Consider the following 22,082-nt stretch of genomic DNA (forward strand, 5'->3'; position numbering starts at 1 on the left):
ACCAGAACTCTAAACTCTTCCGTGTTCCTCCACTACAGGCGTCGAACCCGGGCCAGTTTGAGAACGACAGTGAGGTGTTGTGGCAACGAGGACAGGCTCCGGACGCGGTGGTGTGCCAGGGGAGGGTGGGCATCAACACAGACACCCCCGATGAAGCCCTGGTGGTCTGTGGCAACGCTAAGATCATGGGGCAGGTTATGCATCCCTCCGACCGCCGCGCAAAACACAACATACAAGAGGTAGGAAGCAGCACATGCTCTTATATAATAGCTATCAAAATAAGGATTTGGGTGAAATAACAGAAAGGAACATAGAAAATGCCTTCACAGTGGCCCAGGGAAGGATATCTTACCTGACGGGACAATATTTCAACTGTGTAGGTGGATTCAACAGAACAGTTGAAGAGAATATCTCAGATGAGGATTGTGGAGTATGACTACAAGCCTGAGTTCGCCTCAGAGATGGGGATCGATCACATACATGAAACGGGCATCCTAGCCCAGGAGGTGAAGGAGCTGCTGCCCACTGCTGTCAAAGTGGTAGGGGACATCACCTGCAGCGACGGAGAGAGGATCCACAACTTCCTCATGGTGGACAAAGTACGTGTCCGTCCGCATGACATTTAAGGCCTGATAACATATGATCAGTGTGATAATCAGTATGAGGATTGTCAAGAGATCTGAGTTGTTGGCCCACTTTGGGGCGGCAGGGTAGCCTAGTGGTTAGAGGCAGGGTAGCCTAGTGGTTAGAGCCAGGGTAGCCTAGTGGTTAGAGGCAGGTGGCCTAGTGGTTAGAGGCAGGGTAGCCTAGTGGTTAGAGGCAGGTGGCCTAGTGGTTAGAGGCAGGGTAGCCTAGTGGTTAGAGGCAGGGTAGCCTAGTGGTTAGAAGCAGGGTAGCCTAGTGGTTAGAGGCAGGGTAGCCTAGTGGTTAGAGGCAGGGTAGCCTAGTGGTTAGAGGCAGGGTAGCCTAGTGGTTAGAGGCAGGGTAGCCTAGTGGTTAGAGGCAGGGTAGCCTAGTGGTAGCCTAGTGGTTAGAGGCAGGGTAGCCTAGTGGTTAGAGGCAGGGTAGCCTAGTGGTTAGAGGCAGGGTACCCTAGTGGTTAGATGCAGGGTAGCCTAGTGGTTAGAGGCAGGGTGGGCCTAGTGGTTAGAGGCAGGGTGGGCCTAGTGGTTAGAGGCAGGGTGGGCCTAGTGGTTAGAGGCAGGGTGGGCCTAGTGGTTAGAGGCAGGGTGGGCCTAGTGGTTAGAGGCTGGGTGGGCCTAGTGGTTAGAGGCGGGGTGTGCCTAGTGGTTAGAGGCGGGGTAGCCTAGTGGTTAGAGGCGGGGTAGCCTAGTGGTTAGAGGCGGGGTAGCCTAGTGGTTAGAGGCGGGGCAGCCTAGTGGTTAGAGGCGGGGCAGCTTAGTGGTTAGAGGCGGGGTAGCCTAGTGGTTAGAGGCGGGGTAGCCTAGTGGTTAGAGGCGGGGCAGCCTAGTGGTTAGAGGCGGGGTAGCCTAGTGGTTAGAGGCGGGGTAGCCTAGTGGTTAGAGGCGGGGTAGCCTAGTGGTTAGAGGCGGGGTAGCCTAGTGGTTAGAGCGGTGGGCCAGTAACCGAAAGTTTGCTGGATGGAATCCCCGAGCTGACAAGGTAAAAATCTGTCTTTGTGCCCCTGAACAAGGCAGTTAACCCACTGTTCCCGGGTAGTTTCTCATTGTGAATAAGAATGTGTTCTTAACTGACTTGCCTAGTTAAATAAAGGTTCAATAACGAATAAAATCAAGTTTTACTTTGAAGAACAAAACACTGTACCATTTCTATGCTATTTGTCCCCCATAGGAGCAGATCTTCATGGAGAATGTAGGGGCTGTGAAGCAGCTGTGCAAGGTGACTGACAACCTGGAGAACAGGATTCAGGAGCTGGAGGTGTGGAACACACGGTCAGCCAAGCTAAAGGACATGGGCAGCCCTGCTAACAGCAGCAACCCTGCTAACAACAGCACTAAAGGGTAATGTCACAGTGCCACCAGGGGGTGCTATTTCTCTATGGCCTATTGCCTACAAGTTCTCTTTCAGTTTTCAAAATAATTTGGAGACACTGAGAGATTTTCACCCAACATAAAAACATTTGTTTTAGTACATTCAGTCAGTCGGTTTAGTCAGGTACTCAGGGACTCTTTTCAGATCCCTGCTGTGTTTCAACCATTTTCACATTTTATTTAACCTTTTATATTACTAGGCAAGTCAGTTAAGAACAAATTCTTATTTACAATGACAGCCGACACCGGCCAAACCCGGACGACGCTGGGCCAAGTGTGCACCGCCCTATGGGACTCCCAATCACGGCCGGTTGTGATACAGACTGGTGTGTATAAGACAGTGGGGTTGTACTGAGGATGGTTGACCTCTGGATTTGTTGTGTGTCTGTCAGGGTCACTCTTATGGGGACCATCAACACTTCCTCAGCTCAACCACAACAGCCTTCTGCATTATGCCTCCTGTACTGTCAAATATCTCCACTTTATTGTAGCTTAGGAATCTCGCCTTTTGGAAGGACTGAGTTTGTACTTGTAATGGACTGGATGACTGAATGCTCAGCGTTCTTTCGTTTCTAATACATTTTCAACTGTCATTATTTAACGTGTTTCAACTGTCATTATTTAACATGTGTTTCAACTGTCATTATTTAACGTGTTTCAACTGTCATTATTTAACATGTTTCAACTGTCATTATTTAACGTGTTTCAACTGTCATTATTTAACGTGTTTCAACTGTCATTATTTAACGTGTTTCAACTGTCATTATTTAACGTGTTTCAACTGTCATTATTTAACGTGTTTCAACTGTCATTATTTAACGTGTTGTGTTTCAACTGTCATTATTTAACGTGGTGTTTCAACTGTCATTATTTAACGTGTTGTGTTTCAACTGTCATTGTTTAACGTGTTTCAACTGTCATTATTTAACGTGTTGTGTTTCAACTGTCATTATTTAACGTGCTGTGTTTCAACTGTCATTATTTAATGTGCTGTGTTTCAACTGTCATTATTTAACGTGTTGTGTTTCAACTGTCATTATTTAACATGTTTCAACTGTCATTATTTAACATGTTTCAACTGTCATTATTTAACATGTTTCAACTGTCATTATTTAACGTGTTGTGTTTCAACTGTCATTATTTAACGTGTTTCAACTGTCATTATTTAACGTGTTTCAACTGTCATTATTTAACGTGTTGTGTTTCAACTGTCATTATTTAACGTGCTGTGTTTCAACTGTCATTATTTAATGTGCTGTGTTTCAACTGTCATTATTTAACGTGTTGTGTTTCAACTGTCATTATTTAACATGTTTCAACTGTCATTATTTAACATGTTTCAACTGTCATTATTTAACATGTTTCAACTGTCATTATTTAACGTGTTTCAACTGTCATTATTTAACGTGTTGTGTTTCAACTGTCATTATTTAACGTGCTGTGTTTCAACTGTCATTATTTAATGTGCTGTGTTTCAACTGTCATTATTTAACGTGTTGTGTTTCAACTGTCATTATTTAACATGTTTCAACTGTCATTATTTAACATGTTTCAACTGTCATTATTTAACGTGTTGTGTTTCAACTGTCATTATTTAACGTGTTTCAACTGTCATTATTTAACGTGTTTCAACTGTCATTATTTAACGTGTTGTGTTTCAACTGTCATTATTTAACATGTTTCAACTGTCATTATTTAACGTGTTTCAACTGTCATTATTTAACGTGTTTCAACTGTCATTATTTAACGTGTTGTGTTTCAACTGTCATTATTTAACGTGGTGTTTCAACTGTCATTATTTAACGTGTTGTGTTTCAACTGTCATTGTTTAACGTGTTTCAACTGTCATTATTTAACGTGTTGTGTTTCAACTGTCATTATTTAACGTGCTGTGTTTCAACTGTCATTATTTAACGTGTTGTGTTTCAACTGTCATTATTTAACATGTTTCAACTGTCATTATTTAACATGTTTCAACTGTCATTATTTTACATGTTTCAACTGTCATTATTTAACATGTTTCAACTGTCATTATTTAACATGTTTCAACTGTCATTATTTAACGTGTTGTGTTTCAACTGTCATTATTTAACGTGTTTCAACTGTCATTATTTAACGTGTTTCAACTGTCATTATTTAACGTGTTGTGTTTCAACTGTCATTATTTAACATGTTTCAACTGTCATTATTAACGTGTTTCAACTGTCATTATTTAACGTGTTTCAACTGTCATTATTTAACGTGTTTCAACTGTCATTATTTAACGTGTTTCAACTGTCATTATTTAACGTGTTTCAACTGTCATTATTTAACGTGTTTCAACTGTCATTATTTAACGTGTTGTGTTTCAACTGTCATTATTTAACGTGCTGTGTTTCAACTGTCATTATTTAATGTGCTGTGTTTCAACTGTCATTATTTAACGTGTTGTGTTTCAACTGTCATTATTTAACGTGTTGTGTTTCAACTGTCATTATTTAACATGTTTCAACTGTCATTATTTAACATGTTTCAACTGTCATTATTTAACGTGTTGTGTTTCAACTGTCATTATTTAACGTGTTTCAACTGTCATTATTTAACGTGTTTCAACTGTCATTATTTAACGTGTTGTGTTTCAACTGTCATTATTTAACGTGGTGTTTCAACTGTCATTATTTAACGTGTTGTGTTTCAACTGTCATTGTTTAACGTGTTTCAACTGTCATTATTTAACGTGCTGTGTTTCAACTGTCATTATTTAATGTGCTGTGTTTCAACTGTCATTATTTAATGTGCTGTGTTTCAACTGTCATTATTTAACGTGTTGTGTTTCAACTGTCATTATTTAACATGTTTCAACTGTCATTATTTAACATGTTTCAACTGTCATTATTTAACATGTTTCAACTGTCATTATTTAACGTGTTGTGGTTCAACTGTCATTATTTAACGTGTTTCAACTGTCATTATTTAACGTGTTTCAACTGTCATTATTTAACGTGTTTCAACTGTCATTATTTAACGTGTTTCAACTGTCATTATTTAACGTGTTTCAACTGTCATTATTTAACGTGTTTCAACTGTCATTATTTAACGTGTTGTGTTTCAACTGTCATTATTTAACGTGGTGTTTCAACTGTCATTATTTAACGTGTTGTGTTTCAACTGTCATTGTTTAACGTGTTTCAACTGTCATTATTTAACGTGTTGTGTTTCAACTGTCATTATTTAACGTGCTGTGTTTCAACTGTCATTATTTAATGTGCTGTGTTTCAACTGTCATTATTTAACGTGTTGTGTTTCAACTGTCATTATTTAACATGTTTCAACTGTCATTATTTAACATGTTTCAACTGTCATTATTTAACATGTTTCAACTGTCATTATTTAACGTGTTTCAACTGTCATTATTTAACGTGTTGTGTTTCAACTGTCATTATTTAATGTGCTGTGTTTCAACTGTCATTATTTAACGTGTTGTGTTTCAACTGTCATTATTTAACATGTTTCAACTGTCATTATTTAACATGTTTCAACTGTCATTATTTAACATGTTTCAACTGTCATTATTTAACGTGTTGTGTTTCAACTGTCATTATTTAACGTGTTTCAACTGTCATTATTTAACGTGTTTCAACTGTCATTATTTAACGTGTTGTGTTTCAACTGTCATTATTTAACATGTTTCAACTGTCATTATTTAACGTGTTTCAACTGTCATTATTTAACGTGTTTCAACTGTCATTATTTAACGTGTTGTGTTTCAACTGTCATTATTTAACGTGGTGTTTCAACTGTCATTATTTAACGTGTTGTGTTTCAACTGTCATTGTTTAACGTGTTTCAACTGTCATTATTTAACGTGTTGTGTTTCAACTGTCATTATTTAACGTGCTGTGTTTCAACTGTCATTATTTAATGTGCTGTGTTTCAACTGTCATTATTTAACGTGTTGTGTTTCAACTGTCATTATTTAACATGTTTCAACTGTCATTATTTAACATGTTTAAACTGTCATTATTTTACATGTTTCAACTGTCATTATTTAACATGTTTCAACTGTCATTATTTAACGTGTTGTGTTTCAACTGTCATTATTTAACGTGTTTCAACTGTCATTATTTAACGTGTTTCAACTGTCATTATTTAACGTGTTGTTTCAACTGTCATTATTTAACATGTTTCAACTGTCATTATTTAACGTGTTTCAACTGTCATTATTTAACGTGTTGTGTTTCAACTGTCATTATTTAACGCGTTTCAACTGTCATTATTTAACGTGTTTCAACTGTCATTATTTAACGTGTTGTGTTTCAACTGTCATTATTTAACGTGTTTCAACTGTCATTATTTAACGTGTTTCAACTGTCATTATTTAACGTGTTGTGTTTCAACTGTCATTATTTAACGTGCTGTGTTTCAACTGTCATTATTTAATGTGCTGTGTTTCAACTGTCATTATTTAACGTGCTGTGTTTCAACTGTCATTATTTAACGTGTTGTGTTTCAACTGTCATTATTTAACGTGTTGTGTTTCAACTGTCATTATTTAACATGTTTCAACTGTCATTATTTAACATGTTTCAACTGTCATTATTTAACGTGTTGTGTTTCAACTGTCATTATTTAACGTGTTTCAACTGTCATTATTTAACGTGTTTCAACTGTCATTATTTAACGTGTTGTGTTTCAACTGTCATTATTTAACATGTTTCAACTGTCATTATTTAACGTGTTTCAACTGTCATTATTTAACGTGTTTCAACTGTCATTATTTAACGTGTTGTGTTTCAACTGTCATTATTTAACGTGGTGTTTCAACTGTCATTATTTAACGTGTTGTGTTTCAACTGTCATTGTTTAACGTGTTTCAACTGTCATTATTTAACGTGCTGTGTTTCAACTGTCATTATTTAATGTGCTGTGTTTCAACTGTCATTATTTAATGTGCTGTGTTTCAACTGTCATTATTTAACGTGTTGTGTTTCAACTGTCATTATTTAACATGTTTCAACTGTCATTATTTAACATGTTTCAACTGTCATTATTTAACATGTTTCAACTGTCATTATTTAACGTGTTGTGTTTCAACTGTCATTATTTAACGTGTTTCAACTGTCATTATTTAACGTGTTTCAACTGTCATTATTTAACGTGTTGTGTTTCAACTGTCATTATTTAACGTGTTGTGTTTCAACTGTCATTATTTAACGTGTTGTGTTTCAACTGTCATTATTTAACGTGTTGTGTTTCAACTGTCATTATTTAACGTGTTTCAACTGTCATTATTTAACGTGTTTCAACTGTCATTATTTAACATGTTTCAACTGTCATTATTTAACGTGCTGTGTTTCAACTGTCATTATTTAACGTGTTTCAACTGTCATTATTTAACATGTTTCAACTGTCATTATTTAACGTGCTGTGTTTCAACTGTCATTATTTAACATGTTGTGTTTCAACTGTCATTATTTAACATGTTGTGTTTCAACTGTCATTATTTAACGTGTTTCAACTGTCATTATTTAACGTGTTTCAACTGTCATTATTTAACGTGTTTCAACTGTCATTATTTAACGTGTTTCAACTGTCATTATTTAACATGTTGTGTTTCAACTGTCATTATTTAACGTGTTTCAACTGTCATTATTTAACGTGTTTCAACTGTCATTATTTAACGTGTTTCAACTGTCATTATTTAACGTGTTGTGTTTCAACTGTCATTATTTAACGTGTTGTGTTTCAACTGTCATTGTTTAACGTGTTTCAACTGTCATTATTTAACGTGTTGTGTTTCAACTGTCATTATTTAACGTGTTGTGTTTCAACTGTCATTATTTAACGTGTTGTGTTTCAACTGTCATTATTTAACATGTTTCAAGTGTCATTATTTAACGTGTTTCAACTGTCATTATTTAACGTGTTTCAACTGTCATTATTTAACGTGCTGTGTTTCAACTGTCATTATTTAACGTGCTGTGTTTCAACTGTCATTATTTACCATGTTGTGTTTCAACTGTCATTATTTACCATGTTGTGTTTCAACTGTCATTATTTAACATGTTGTGGTTCAACTGTCATTATTTAACATGTTTCAACTGTCATTATTTAACGTGCTGTGTTTCAACTGTCATTATTTAACATTTTTCAACTGTCATTATTTAACGTGCTGTGTTTCAACTGTCATTATTTAACGTGCTGTGTTTCAACTGTCATTATTTAACATGTTTCAACTGTCATTATTTAACATGTTGTGTTTCAACTGTCATTATTTACCATGCTGTGTTTCAACTGTCATTATTTAACGTGTTTCAACTGTCATTATTTAACATGTTGTGTTTCAACTGTCATTATTTAACATGTTGTGTTTCAACTGTCATTATTTAACGTGTTGTGGTTCAACTGTCATTATGTAACATGTTGTGTTTCAACTGTCATTATTTAACATGTTGTGTTTCAACTGTCATTATTTAACGTGTTGTGTTGATAATATATGTGTTGTGTCACACAGGAAAATAAACAGACACAGCAGTGTTCCACCACCACAGAAGCCAACACCTCTCAACTCTGTCAAGGTGAGGTAGAACTGCAGAAAGACTGTATACTTGTATAAGAACAGGTGTACAGCAAGTCTGAATCAAACTAAAGTAAAACCATTAATATTCATATTTATTCTCTTGTAGGCGAAGTTCCACCACTGCTTAAAACACAAGTTTGTCCAAGTCAGCATGATCATTCTGGTAGCAACAATGGCTTTCTGGTAAGACTTCCTGTTACAACTGAGGAGCAGATGTTCACGTTACTTTCATATTGAAACAAAAAGTATGACTGCTTTGTTAGAAAATACCTCTGGATATTGAAGCACTGCAATATACAGGTAACTGCCAAAGTAAAGGAAACATGAAGTGTCTTACTAGGGGCGTTGGGTCTCCACCAGCCAGAACAGCATCAATGCACCTTGACATAGATTCTACAAGTGTCTGGAACCCTATTGGAGGGATGTGACCCCATTATTCCACCAGACAATTCATAGTTTGGTGTTTTGTTGATGGTGGTTTCAGGCGCTGCTTCAGAATCTATAAATGTTCAATTGGGTTGAGATCTGGTGACAGAGACGGCCAGGGCATATGGTTTACATCGTTTTCATGCACATCGAACCATTCTGTGACCACTCGACCCCTGTGGATCTGGGCATTGTCATCAACGGGGGTATAGCCATGGTAACCTAAATAATGGCCAAAATAATGTACCTAAGCATGGTAGTATAAATAATAACCCTTAAGCACGATAATATAAAATAAATAATAACCCTTAAGCATGATAACATAAATAATAACCCTTATGCATGGTAGTATAAATAATAACCCTTAAGCATGGTAACATAAATAATAACCCTTAAGCATGATAACATAAATAATAACCCGTAAGCATGGTAATATAATAATAACCCTTAAGCATGGTAACATAAATAATAACCCTTAAGCATGATAACATAAATAATAACCCGTAAGCATGGTAATATAATAATAACCCTTAAGCATGGTAGTATAAATAATAACCCTTAAGCATGGTAGTATAAATAATAACCCTTAAGCATGGTAGTATAAATAATAACCCTTAAGCATGGTAGTATAAATAATAACCCTTAAGCATGGTAGTATAAATAATAACCCTTAAGCATGGTAGTATAAATAATAACCCTTAAGCATGGTAGTATAAATAATAACCCTTAAGCATGGTAGTATAAATAATAACCCTTAAGCATGCCAGGATGTTAATTGCTTAATTAACTCAGGAACCACAACTGTGTGGAAGCGACTGCTTTCCATATACTTTGCATCCCTCATTTACTCAAGTGTTTCCATTATTTTGGCAGTTACCTCTACCTGAATATAATATAATATTGAATGCATAAAGCTTGATCTATTCTGATAACTGTATCAGAGAAATCAAAATGTGAGAAAAGGTAGACTATCAGATGGGATGGGGTGGGACGTGACTGTATAAAAGCATTGGAGAGGTTAGAATATAGAAGTTTACTCTTCCTTTTCATAAATCGACTCTTGAATTGTTTTGTTGTTGATGTACCTGCATTGTAAGTCCCCTGGTCTGGGCCTGACAATGTTGTTTTCTTTTCTTATGTAATGTGTTATGAAGTGTTATGACATCCCTATGTCTCTTCCACAGTTCTATTGCCATCACAGCTCTCTACATGCTGACTCTGAGAGACGACGCCGGCATGCTGCTTCCTGGAAACACGTAAGACACACCACTGATCTGGCTTCACAAACTACAGATGCCGCCAGCGTTTATCTGCCAAGAATACTACTGAGACTCAAACTGTATCATCTGTGCCAAATGCTATCCAGAATGGAATGTGAAATTCATTTCAAAGGTCATATGTTTTTTTATTTGCAGCAACGAGACTACTGTGCATCCTCTCTACACCACAACAGTCAGTACTACCTCAGGTAAACAACCTCTCTACACCACAACAGTCAGTACTACCTCAGGTAAACAACCTCTCTACACCACAACAGTCAGTACTACCTCAGGTAAACAACCTCTCTACACCACAACAGTCAGGACTACCCTGGTTAAACAACCTCTCTACACCACAACAGTCAGTACTACCTCAGGTAAACAACCTCTCTACACCACAACAGTCAGGACTACCTCAGGTAAACAACCTCTCTACACCACAACAGTCAGTACTACCTCAGGTAAACAACCTCTCTACACCACAACAGTCAGTACTACCTCAGGTAAACAACCTCTCTACACCACAACAGTCAGTACTACCTCAGGTAAACAACCTCTCTACACCACAACAGTCAGGACTACCTCAGGTAAACAACCTCTCTACACCACAACAGTCAGGACTACCTCAGGTAAACAACCTCTCTACACCACAACAGTCAGGACTACCTCAGGTAAACAACCTCTCTACACCACAACAGTCAGTACTACCTCAGGTAAACAACCTCTCTACACCACAACAGTCAGTACTACCTCAGGTAAACAACCTCTCTACACCACAACAGTCAGTACTACCTCAGGTAAACAACCTCTCTACACCACAACAGTCAGTACTACCTCAGGTAAACAACCTCTCTACACCACAACAGTCAGGACTACCTCAGGTAAACAACCTCTCTACACCACAACAGTCAGGACTACCTCAGGTAAACAACCTCTCTACACCACAACAGTCAGGACTACCTCAGGTAAACAACCTCTCTACACCACAACAGTCAGTACTACCTCAGGTAAACAACCTCTCTACACCACAACAGTCAGTACTACCTCAGGTAAACAACCTCTCTACACCACAACAGTCAGTATTACCTCAGGTAAACAACCTCTCTACACCACAACAGTCAGGACTACCTTAGGTAAACAACCTCTCTACACCACAACAGTCAGGACTACCTAAATAACCTCTCTACACCACAACAGTCAGGACTACCCTGGTTAAACAACCTCTCTACACCACAACAGTCAGGACTACCTCAGGTAAACAACCTCTCTACACCACAACAGTCAGGACTACCTAAATAACCTCTCTACACCACAACAGTCAGTACTACCTAAACAACCTCTCTACACCACAACAGTCAGTACTACCTCAGGTAAACAACCTCTCTACACCACAACAGTCAGGACTACCTTAGGTAAACAACCTCTCTACACCACAACAGTCAGGACTACCTCAGGTAAACAACCTCTCTACACCACAACAGTCAGGACTACCTCAGGTAAACAACCTCTCTACACCACAACAGTCAGGACTACCTCAGGTAAACAACCTCTCTACACCACAACAGTCAGGACTACCTTAGGTAAACAACCTCTCTACACCACAACAGTCAGGACTACCTCAGGTAAACATCCTCTCTACACCACAACAGTCAGTACTACCTCAGGTAAACAACCTCTCTACACCACAACAGTCAGGACTACCTAAACAACCCATAAATGCTCTTTATATAGTTCTACTTTCATCATAGTAACGTTGTGGTGTAACGTTGTGATGTCGCATCATAGTAACGTTGTGGTGTAACGTTGTGGTGTCTCATCGTGGTAACGTTGTGGTGTCTCATCGTAGTAACGTTGTGGTGTTTCATCGTGGTAACGTTGTGGTGTCTCATCGTAGTAACGTTGTGGTGTCTCATCGTGGTAACGTTGTGATGTCTCATCGTAGTAACGTTGTGGTGTCTCATCGTAGTAACGTTGTGGTGTCTCATCGTAGTAATGTTGTGGTGTCTCATCGTGGTAACGTTGTGATGTCTCATCGTAGTAACGTTGTGGTGTCTCATCGTGGTAACGTTGTGGTGTCTCATCGTGGTAACGTTGTGGTGTCTCATCGTGGTAACGTTGTGGTGTCTCATCGTAGTAATGTTGTGGTGTCTCATCGTGGTAACGTTGTGATGTCTCATCGTAGTAACGTTGTGGTGTCTCATCGTGGTAACGTTGTGATGTCTCATCGTGGTAACGTTGTGGTGTCTCATCGTGGTAACGTTGTGATGTCTCATCGTGGTAACGTTGTGGTGTCTCATCGTGGTAACGTTGTGGTGTCTCATCGTGGTAACGTTGTGGTGTCTCATCGTGGTAACGTTGTGGTGTCTCATCGTAGTAACGTTGTGGTGTATCATCGTGGTAACGTTGTGGTGTCTCATCGTGGTAACGTTGTGGTGTCTCATCGTAGTAACGTTGTGGTGTTTCATCGTGGTAACGTTGTGGTGTCTCATCGTAGTAACGTTGTGGTGTCTCATCGTGGTAACGTTGTGATGTCTCATCGTAGTAACGTTGTGGTGTCTCATCGTAGTAACGTTGTGGTGTCTCACCGTAGTAATGTTGTGGTGTCTCGTCGTGGTAACGTTGTGATGTCTCATCGTAGTAACGTTGTGGTGTCTCATCGTGGTAACGTTGTGGTGTCTCATCGTGGTAACGTTGTGGTGTCTCGTTGTGGTAACGTTGTGGTGTCTCATCGTAGTAACGTTGTGGTGTCTCATCGTAGTAACGTTGTGGTGTCTCATCGTGGTAACGTTGTGGTGTCTCATCGTAGTAACGTTGTGGTGTCTCATTCAATTCTATTGCACAAAGAGGTGGTAAAAGTGTTGCTGTCTGTCATGAGTCGTCCTTTATGTGGAAATTGACGTTTGTTTGGTTGTTTGTTTATTAGTAAACCCAACAACCACCCCTGTCCCATGGACCCCTGATGTGGACTTCTGTAGGCTGATCTACTGTGAAGAAGTGTTCTGCTGTCCCACTACAGCCTCCATGGATAATACCAGCACCATCTCTCCTGCCCTCCTCTCCTCTACTGTATCTCCCACTACCGGGCCCTCTCTAGCAGGTGAGCTGTCTACTCCCTGTATCTCCCACTACCGGGCCCTCTCTAGCAGGTGAGCTGTCTACTCCCTGTATCTCCCACTTCCGGGCCCTCTCTAGCAGGTGAGCTGGCTACTCCCTGTATCTCCCACTACCGGGCCCTCTCTAGCAGGTGAGCTGTCTACTCCCTGTATCTCCCACTTCCGGGCCCTCTCTAGCAGGTGAGCTGGCTACTCCCTGTATCTCCCACTACCGGGCCCTCTCTAGCAGGTGAGCTGTCTACTCCCTGTATCTCCCACTACCGGGTCCTCTCTAGCAGGTGAGCTGTCTACTCTACTGTATCTCCCACTACCTGGTCCTCTCTAGCAGGTGAGCTGTCTACTCCCTGTATCTCCCACTACCTGGCCCTCTCTAGCAGGTGAGCTGTCTACTCCCTGTATCTCCCACTACCTGGCCCTCTCTAGCAGGTGAGCTGTCTACTCCCTGTATCTCCCACTACCTGGCCCTCTCTAGCAGGTGAGCTGTCTACTCCCTGTATCTCCCACTACCGGGCCCTCTCTAGCAGGTGAGCTGGCTACTCCCTGTATCTCCCACTACCGGGCCCTCTCTAGCAGGTGAGCTGGCTACTCTCTGTATCTCCCACTAACGGGCCCTCTCTAGCAGGTGAGCTGGCTACTCCCTGTATCTCCCACTACCGGGCCCTCTCTAGCAGGTGAGCTGGCTACTCCCTGTATCTCCCACTACCGGGCCCTCTCTAGCAGGTGAGCTGGCTACTCCCTGTATCTCCCACTACCGGGCCCTCTCTAGCAGGTGAGCTGGCTACTCCCTGTATCTCCCACTACCGGGCCCTCTCTAGCAGGTGAGCTGGCTACTCCCTGTATCTCCCACTACCGGGCCCTCTCTAGCAGGTGAGCTGGCTACTCCCTGTATCTCCCACTACCTGGTCCTCTCTAGTAGGTGAGCTGTCTACTCCCTGTATCTCCCACTACCGGGCCCTCTCTAGCAGGTGAGCTGTCTACTCCCTGTATCTCCCACTACCGGGCCCTCTCTAGCAGGTGAGCTGTCTACTCCCTGTATCTCCCACTTCCGGGCCCTCTCTAGCAGGTGAGCTGGCTACTCCCTGTATCTCCCACTACCGGGCCCTCTCTAGCAGGTGAGCTGTCTACTCCCTGTATCTCCCACTTCCGGGCCCTCTCTAGCAGGTGAGCTGGCTACTCCCTGTATCTCCCACTACCGGGCCCTCTCTAGCAGGTGAGCTGTCTACTCCCTGTATCTCCCACTACCGGGTCCTCTCTAGCAGGTGAGCTGTCTACTCTACTGTATCTCCCACTACCTGGTCCTCTCTAGCAGGTGAGCTGTCTACTCCCTGTATCTCCCACTACCTGGCCCTCTCTAGCAGGTGAGCTGTCTACTCCCTGTATCTCCCACTACCTGGCCCTCTCTAGCAGGTGAGCTGTCTACTCCCTGTATCTCCCACTACCTGGCCCTCTCTAGCAGGTGAGCTGTCTACTCCCTGTATCTCCCACTACCGGGCCCTCTCTAGCAGGTGAGCTGGCTACTCCCTGTATCTCCCACTACCGGGCCCTCTCTAGCAGGTGAGCTGGCTACTCTCTGTATCTCCCACTAACGGGCCCTCTCTAGCAGGTGAGCTGGCTACTCCCTGTATCTCCCACTACCGGGCCCTCTCTAGCAGGTGAGCTGGCTACTCCCTGTATCTCCCACTACCTGGCCCTCTCTAGCAGGTGAGCTGTCTACTCCCTGTATCTCCCACTACCTGGCCCTCTCTAGCAGGTGAGCTGTCTACTCCCTGTATCTCCCACTACCGGGCCCTCTCTAGCAGGTGAACTGGCTACTCACTGTATCTCCCACTACCGGGCCCTCTCTAGCAGGTGAGCTGGCTACTCCCTGTATCTCCCACTACCGGGCCCTCTCTAGCAGGTGAGCTGGCTACTCCCTGTATCTCCCACTATCGGGCCCTCTCTAGCAGGTGAGCTGTCTACTCCCTGTATCTCCCACTACCGGGCCCTCTCTAGCAGGTGAGCTGGCTACTCCCTGTATCTCCCACTACCGGGCCCTCTCTAGCAGGTGAGCTGTCTACTCCCTGTATCTCCCACTACCTGGCCCTCTCTAGCAGGTGAGCTGTCTACTCCCTGTATCTCCCACTACCGGGCCCTCTCTAGCAGGTGAGCTGGCTACTCCCTGTATCTCCCACTATCTGGCCCTCTCTAGCAGGTGAGCTGTCTACTCCCTGTATCTCCCACTACCTGGTCCTCTCTAGCAGGTGAGCTGGCTACTCCCTGTATCTCCCACTACCTGGCCCTCTCTAGCAGGTGAGCTGTCTACTCCCTGTATCTCCCACTACCGGGCCCTCTCTAGCAGGTGAGCTGGCTACTCCCTGTATCTCCAACTACCTGGCCCTCTCTAGCAGGTGAGCTGTCTACTCCCTGTATCTCCCACTACCTGGTCCTCTCTAGCAGGTGAGCTGTCTACTCCCTGTATCTCCCACTACCGGGCCCTCTCTAGCAGGTGAGCTGGATACTCCCTGTATCTCCCACTACCGGGCCCTCTCTAGCAGGTGAGCTGGCTACTCCCTGTATCTCCCACTACCGGGCCCTCTCTAGCAGGTGAGCTGGCTACTCCCTGTATCTCCCACTACCGGGCCCTCTCTAGCAGGTGAGCTGTCTACTCCCTGTATCTCCCACTACCTGGCCCTCTCTAGCAGGTGAGCTGTCTACTCCCTGTATCTCCCACTACCGGGCCCTCTCTAGCAGGTGAGCTGGCTACTCCCTGTATCTCCCACTACCTGGTCCTCTCTAGCAGGTGAGCTGGCTACTTCCTGTATCTCCCACTACCTGGCCCTCTCTAGCAGGTGAGCTGTCTACTCCCTGTATCTCCCACTACCGGGCCCTCTCTAGCAGGTGAGCTGGCTACTCCCTGTATCTCCCACTACCTGGCCCTCTCTAGCAGGTGAGCTGGCTACTCCCTGTATCTCCCACTACCGGGCCCTCTCTAGCAGGTGAGCTGGCTACTCCCTGTCTTCATTTATCAACAGCATTCTCCACTGTATCTCTTTCTTCATGCTAGTTTATCTTGCCGTAAAACCGACATGTTGCTGACCTTGAATGAGACGTCATTCTGATGCTCTATAAAGTGTTGGCATTGTGCTGCTTGTGACAGGCAGTAATCCCACTTTTCTTTTGGTTCCAATTCTGCCTTCTCAGATAAAGGGAAAGACAAATTTAATGAAGAAATCAAAGGTGCCGGAGATTGTAAGTCAAATTACAATCTGTGTTTGAAGACACATTTTAATGCTAATCCAAATGTGTTTATTTCTCAATACTTTAGAGTATGACATCAGATTGTTGTTCTATTTTCAGGGACAAACACGACAATAAAGTCTTTTTTCATCAAAGAAAACGAACAGATCATTGACTCTCGGTACTGTGAGAGGGGAAGCTGTGGGTACGTAATTCAGTCAGTTTGAACTCATTTAATGGATTTAGATTCAGACTGCCAAACCGATGGTATACTTCATCTCTATGTTGATCTGTTTCCATTCAGGTCAGGAAACTACTCCTTCCAAATCCCTATCAGCAAGTTCGTCCCCACCAACATGCGTGTCACTGTCCAGATGAAGTGAGTGACCAGGACATGAGACTTCCTCTTGTCTCCACTTTGTTTTCCACTTGAATAATTCAACAGGACTTGTCTTCCCACTGCGGTGGTGACAGGTTGGCATCTACTGTGGACTCTGGAAGGAGCAGGGGATAGTTTCTAAAAGGTTGTTTTACCTCCGGGGCTGATGACTGTGGACTCTGGAAGGAGCAGGGGATAGTTTCTAAGAGGTTGTTTAACTTCCGGGGCTGATGACTGTGGACTCTGGAAGGAGCAGGGGATAGTTTCTAAGAGGTTGTTTAACCTCCGGGGCTGATGACTGTGGACTCTGGAAGGAGCAGGGGATAGTTTCTAAGAGGTTGTTTAACCTCCGGGGCTGATGACTGTGGAGTCTGGAAGGAGCAGGGGATAGTTTCTAAGAGGTTGTTTAACCTCCGGGGCTGATGACTGTGGAGTCTGGAAGGAGCAGGGGATAGTTTCTAAGAGGTTGTTTAACCTCCGGGCCTGATGACTGTGGACTCTGGAAGGAGCAGGGGATAGTTTCTAAGAGGTTGTTTAACCTCCGGGCCTGATGACTGTGGACTCTGGAAGGAGCAGGGGATAGTTTCTAAGAGGTTGTTTAACCTCCGGGGCTGATGACTGTGGACTCTGGAAGGAGCAGGGGATAGTTTCTAAGAGGTTGTTTAACCTCCGGGGCCTGATGACTGTGGACTCTGGAAGGAGCAGGGGATAGTTTCTAAGAGGTTGTTTAACCTCCGGGGGCTGATGACTGTGTACTCTGGAAGGAGCAGGGGATAGTTTCTAAGAGGTTGTTTAACCTCCGGGGCTGATGACTGTGGACTCTGGAAGGAGCAGGGGATAGTTTCTAAGAGGTTGTTTAACCTCCGGGGCTGATGACTGTGGACTCTGGAAGGAGCAGGGGATAGTTTCTAAGAGGTTATTTTACCTCAGGGGCTGATGATGGTCTGAATCCTCCCAGACATTCAGAGTCCATGCACGGGGGAGCACGGGGGAACTTGTGAGTCTAAGGGCTCCATTTAATCCTTAGTGCTGTAGGGTGCAATTTGGAATTTAAAGGCAATGTTTCCGGGCATTTGCGGAGACTGCAGTCACGTAGTTGCTGCGTATGTCGTCTCAATGGGAAATTACCTTTAAATGTCAATCACACTATACTACCGCAGATCTTCAGCGCTACGGATTGAATCGAGACTTGAAGCTTTGTCTGAATCAGACATTGGACCCCATTCTGGCAGGACTTCCTGTTCTGTATGAGGAGATGAAGGCCTCTAAGACAGAGCTGCATAAGGCACATTCTCTCATTGTTGTTCACACTAATTACAAATGGTCACAGAGCACTTGGTACTTGCATTGTGGGTTTGTTGTAAGTACCGTAAATGACCACTAGGTGTCTCCTCTCCTCTGACGCAGTACTACAGAGCTGCTGGTTGTCCACCTGTGTCATAATGATGAGACGTTTAAATGCTCTGCCTTGATGGACCATGATCAAACCAACGAAGAATACAATTTCATAAATACACAGGTATGGCATCCACAGACAACACTATACTGTGGTTGTTCTCTGTTTGATAATTGCAAACTCTCTGGTCTTTGTATGATAAAAAGTGAACAAAGAAAGTAAGAAAGAAAGAGAGTATAAAGGTTGAAAGTGTTTCTCTTGTTCTCTCCAGGGCTACGTCCATGAATGGCCTCTGCCAGTGTCTCGATTCTACAGGAGCTCCTACCACTTCCGCTCAGCAGTGGCTGTAAGAACTAAAAGATTTCTCCAATGTGTCCTTTCCTAAAATATCAATGTCAAACGACACTGTCCAGGTTGCCTCACAACTACTACGTGTTGTATGTTGTGGGGGGAAAACGACCCGATCTGATAACCACAATCTAATAGAGTTGTTAAACATTAGTATGATAACATTAGTATGATAACCACCCCCTCCCTTTACTCAACCCACCGTAATGCTCTTGTCTCCCCGTAATGCTCTCGTCTTCCCGTAATGCTCTCGTCTCATCGTCTCCCCGTAGTGCTCTCGTCTCCCCGTAATGCTCTCGTCTCCCTGTAATGCTCTCGTCTCCCCGTAATGCTCTCGTCTCCCCGTAATGCTCTCGTCTCCCCGTAATGCTCTCGTCTTCCAGTAATGCTCTCGTCTTCCAGTAATGCTCTCGTCTCCCCGTAATGCTCTCGTCTCCCCGTAATGCTCTCGTCTCCCCGTGATGCTCTCGTCTCATCGTAATGCTCTCGTCTCCCCTTAATGCTCTCGTCTCCCCGTAATGCTCTCGTCTCCCCGTAATGCTCTCGTCTCCCCGTGATGCTCTCGTCTCCCCTTAATGCTCTCGTCTCCCCGTGATGCTCTCGTCTCCCCTTAATGCTCTCGTCTCCCCTTAATGCTCTCGTCTCCCCATAATGCTCTCGTCTCCCCATAATGCTCTCGTCTCCCCATAATACTCTCGTCTCCCCGTAATGCTCTCGTCTCCCCGTAATGCTCTCGTCTCCCCGTAATGCTCTCGTCTCCCCGTAATGCTCTCGTCTCCCCGTAATGCTCTCGTCTCCCCGTAATGCTCTCGTCTCCCCGTAATGCTCTCGTCTCCCCGTAATGCTCTCGTCTCCCCGTAATGCTCTCGTCTCACACTGGTATTGGAAACTGAACAAGAGTTCACAACTGTCACTGTAGGCCACCCAGAGATGTTATTTAATGTTGGAACAGACTTTGACTACACCCTGTTATTGTCATGGTTTAGTAGTCTTTGCCAGATGTCCTATTCTTACGATGTCACACAGTTAAATGTATGTGTGGTTGATTTGAGGATTTGTTTCTGACCAAAACAAACTGTAAATCTTCATCTCAGAGAGGAAGAGGGGAAGCGAGAGGTTTTACTCTGCTCAAAATCTGCCCATAAAGTGAGGAATTTTTGTATGAAGGTCAATAAGAGAGTGTTCAATTTGGTCAACAAAAAAATGTAATTCGTATTTTGCTACGTGAGGCTTGTTTGATCAAATACAAGTTTCGTAATTGTTAGGTGGTTAAACGGATATAAGCGAACGCACGTGGCATTTCGGCAACTTTGAACCCCCCCCCCCGACTTTATACCGGATTTGTGACTGTTGTCATAGGGATAGATGGAGAACTCAACATGGCTTAAACCCATTTTAGGATGGGTATTGCCATTGAGGGCTTCCACCATTTTAAAGTAGTCAACTGGGTGGGGATTCCTACGAGATGGAAGCAATCCCACAATGAAGAAGAAGAAAATTGACTACTTTAAAATGGAGATGCTGCCCATGCTGGCACAGAAGCTAAAATGGCACAAAAACAAAGATGAGAACTCTATCTCTAAGGCCTGTTGTGCACACGCCTATCTACCCTGTCATTGGCTAGAATGGTTCCACCTGATCTCGCCGCCTCACGCTTGCCTTCCATCTTTGAGGACTTGTACAGTATCTCCACTGTTAGAGGCATCACTTGTCAATGTAATAGACAATCTTGGTCCATCTCCATCCAGGGCCAGGCAGACTGCAATACCGACCGTGGTTTCATGGGGGCGCTGTTCACAGACTACCACTTCAACTTCTACCGGAGGTGTGAGTGAGGAAGAAGACCTCGTACTGTAGTTCCTCTGGCAGGCCAGTCCAATGACCTGGGTGTCGATGCTTCTCTTCGTGATGTATGGCAACCGGAATAATTCATCCACTTTGTATTGTTTTTCTATGAAATGTCCTGATTGTTGATGAGATCGTTGTATATAATCTCTTTTACAAGGACTGTAATAAGAGAATATTTATTGATGCAGAATTACAGTAGATAAGAGTCATATGAGTCACTTTGCCTTGTGACAGTTCTTGCACTATGTGAAAACAGATTGAATTGGAACAGACCTGAACAGGATCATTCTGTTTTCAGTGGAATGTAAATGCAGTATAACAGGTTATTGATTGTTCATTAAACTATACATTGATCATGTCACACTGTTGGAACACAGGAGGACAGGATGAGTCCCAAAGTAAAACAGTACTTCTATCTCATACTTGACTGTGTAGGTAGCTATTACATTTATTTCAGAAAGTAATCGTGTTGAATTCTGTGTTACTGCATCATTTCCTAGTAATTACCAGGTAAATACCATTGGAAACTGTAAAATAAAGTACTGAATTCTCTGTTCTGAAGCAGCTACTTCCCATCCAGGGTCAACTTTGTCATTCAGACGCAAATTTAGAATGACGTCAGTTGCCAACAACACACACCACCGCCAACACAACTTTTAAACCAACGGCTACAAGGGATCCTCTCCTCTATTCTAACCAATAGATATGTCTCCTGTCCTCTATTCTAACCAATAGATATGTCTCTGTGTCCTACCCTCTATTCTAACCAATAGATATGTCTCTGTGTCCTACCCTCTATTCTAACCAATAGAGATGTCTCCTGTCCTCTATTCTAACCAATAGAAATGTCTCCTTCTCCTCTATTCTGGCCAATGGAAATGTCTCCTCTCCTCTCTATTCTAACCAATGTAGATGTCTCCTCTATTCTAACCAATTTAAATGTCTCCTTCTCCTCTCCTCTATTCTGGCCAATAGAAATGTCTGCTCTCCTCTCTATTCTAACCAATGTAGATGTCTCCTCTATTCTAACCAATAGAGATGTCTCCTTCTCCTCTCTCCTCTTTAAACCTTTGACATCATCTACACACCATGAGAGAGGGATTGGAGGAATCTGGAATAGAAAGTAAAACACACACACACACTAGAATGTAAAGCACACAACCAACGGCCCATAATCCGTCCTGACATCCGTATAAATCATTCACATTTTAATTAATCTGAAATCCATTCCAACAGGAGACAAGAGATATCTTTGTGCAGCCTATGACCTATATGAGTGCAGTGTGTATGTGTGTGTCTGATGGAGGGGGGGTGGAGGAAGAGATGGGGGATGGAGGGAGAGATGGGGGTGGAGGGAGAGATGGGGGAAAAGTGGGAGATGGCGGGAGAGATGAGGAAGAAATGGGGGATGGAGGGAGAAAGGGGGGATGGAGGGATAGATGGGGTGGAGGGAGAGATGGGGGATGGGGAGAGAAAGGGGGGGGGGGGGAGAGAAAGGGGGGGTTGGAGGGAGAAAGGGGGGATGG

General features: G+C 43.1%; 1 protein-coding gene across 3 annotated transcripts in view; it reads left to right on the forward strand.

Moving 5' to 3' along the window:
* The window catches only part of LOC116360614 (myelin regulatory factor-like protein), a 44,205-nt gene extending 23,081 nt beyond the window's left edge, over nucleotides 1-21,124 (forward strand). For 2 of the 3 annotated variants that reach the window (XM_031815593.1, XM_031815595.1), the window contains exons 11-24: nucleotides 39-239; nucleotides 381-599; nucleotides 1,813-1,982; nucleotides 8,506-8,569; nucleotides 8,678-8,754; nucleotides 10,182-10,253; nucleotides 10,413-10,465; nucleotides 13,180-13,353; nucleotides 16,550-16,597; nucleotides 16,706-16,790; nucleotides 16,890-16,964; nucleotides 18,372-18,483; nucleotides 18,632-18,706; nucleotides 20,457-21,124. In XM_031815593.1, the coding sequence (XP_031671453.1) occupies nucleotides 39-239; nucleotides 381-599; nucleotides 1,813-1,982; nucleotides 8,506-8,569; nucleotides 8,678-8,754; nucleotides 10,182-10,253; nucleotides 10,413-10,465; nucleotides 13,180-13,353; nucleotides 16,550-16,597; nucleotides 16,706-16,790; nucleotides 16,890-16,964; nucleotides 18,372-18,483; nucleotides 18,632-18,706; nucleotides 20,457-20,543 (1,512 nt within the window). In that variant the 3' untranslated portion in view covers nucleotides 20,544-21,124. Of the gene's footprint in view, nucleotides 1-38; nucleotides 240-380; nucleotides 600-1,812; nucleotides 1,983-8,505; nucleotides 8,570-8,677; nucleotides 8,755-10,181; nucleotides 10,254-10,412; nucleotides 10,466-13,179; nucleotides 13,354-15,183; nucleotides 15,218-16,549; nucleotides 16,598-16,705; nucleotides 16,791-16,889; nucleotides 16,965-18,371; nucleotides 18,484-18,631; nucleotides 18,707-20,456 lie in introns of all 3 variants that reach the window. The other variant, XM_031815594.1, reaches the window with a different exon arrangement.
* Nucleotides 21,125-22,082: the final 958 nt, after the last annotated feature.

The sequence above is a fragment of the Oncorhynchus kisutch genome, unplaced genomic scaffold (genome assembly GCF_002021735.2).
Source record: "Oncorhynchus kisutch isolate 150728-3 unplaced genomic scaffold, Okis_V2 Okis09a-Okis19a_hom, whole genome shotgun sequence".
Taxonomy (NCBI): Eukaryota; Metazoa; Chordata; class Actinopteri; order Salmoniformes; family Salmonidae; genus Oncorhynchus; species Oncorhynchus kisutch.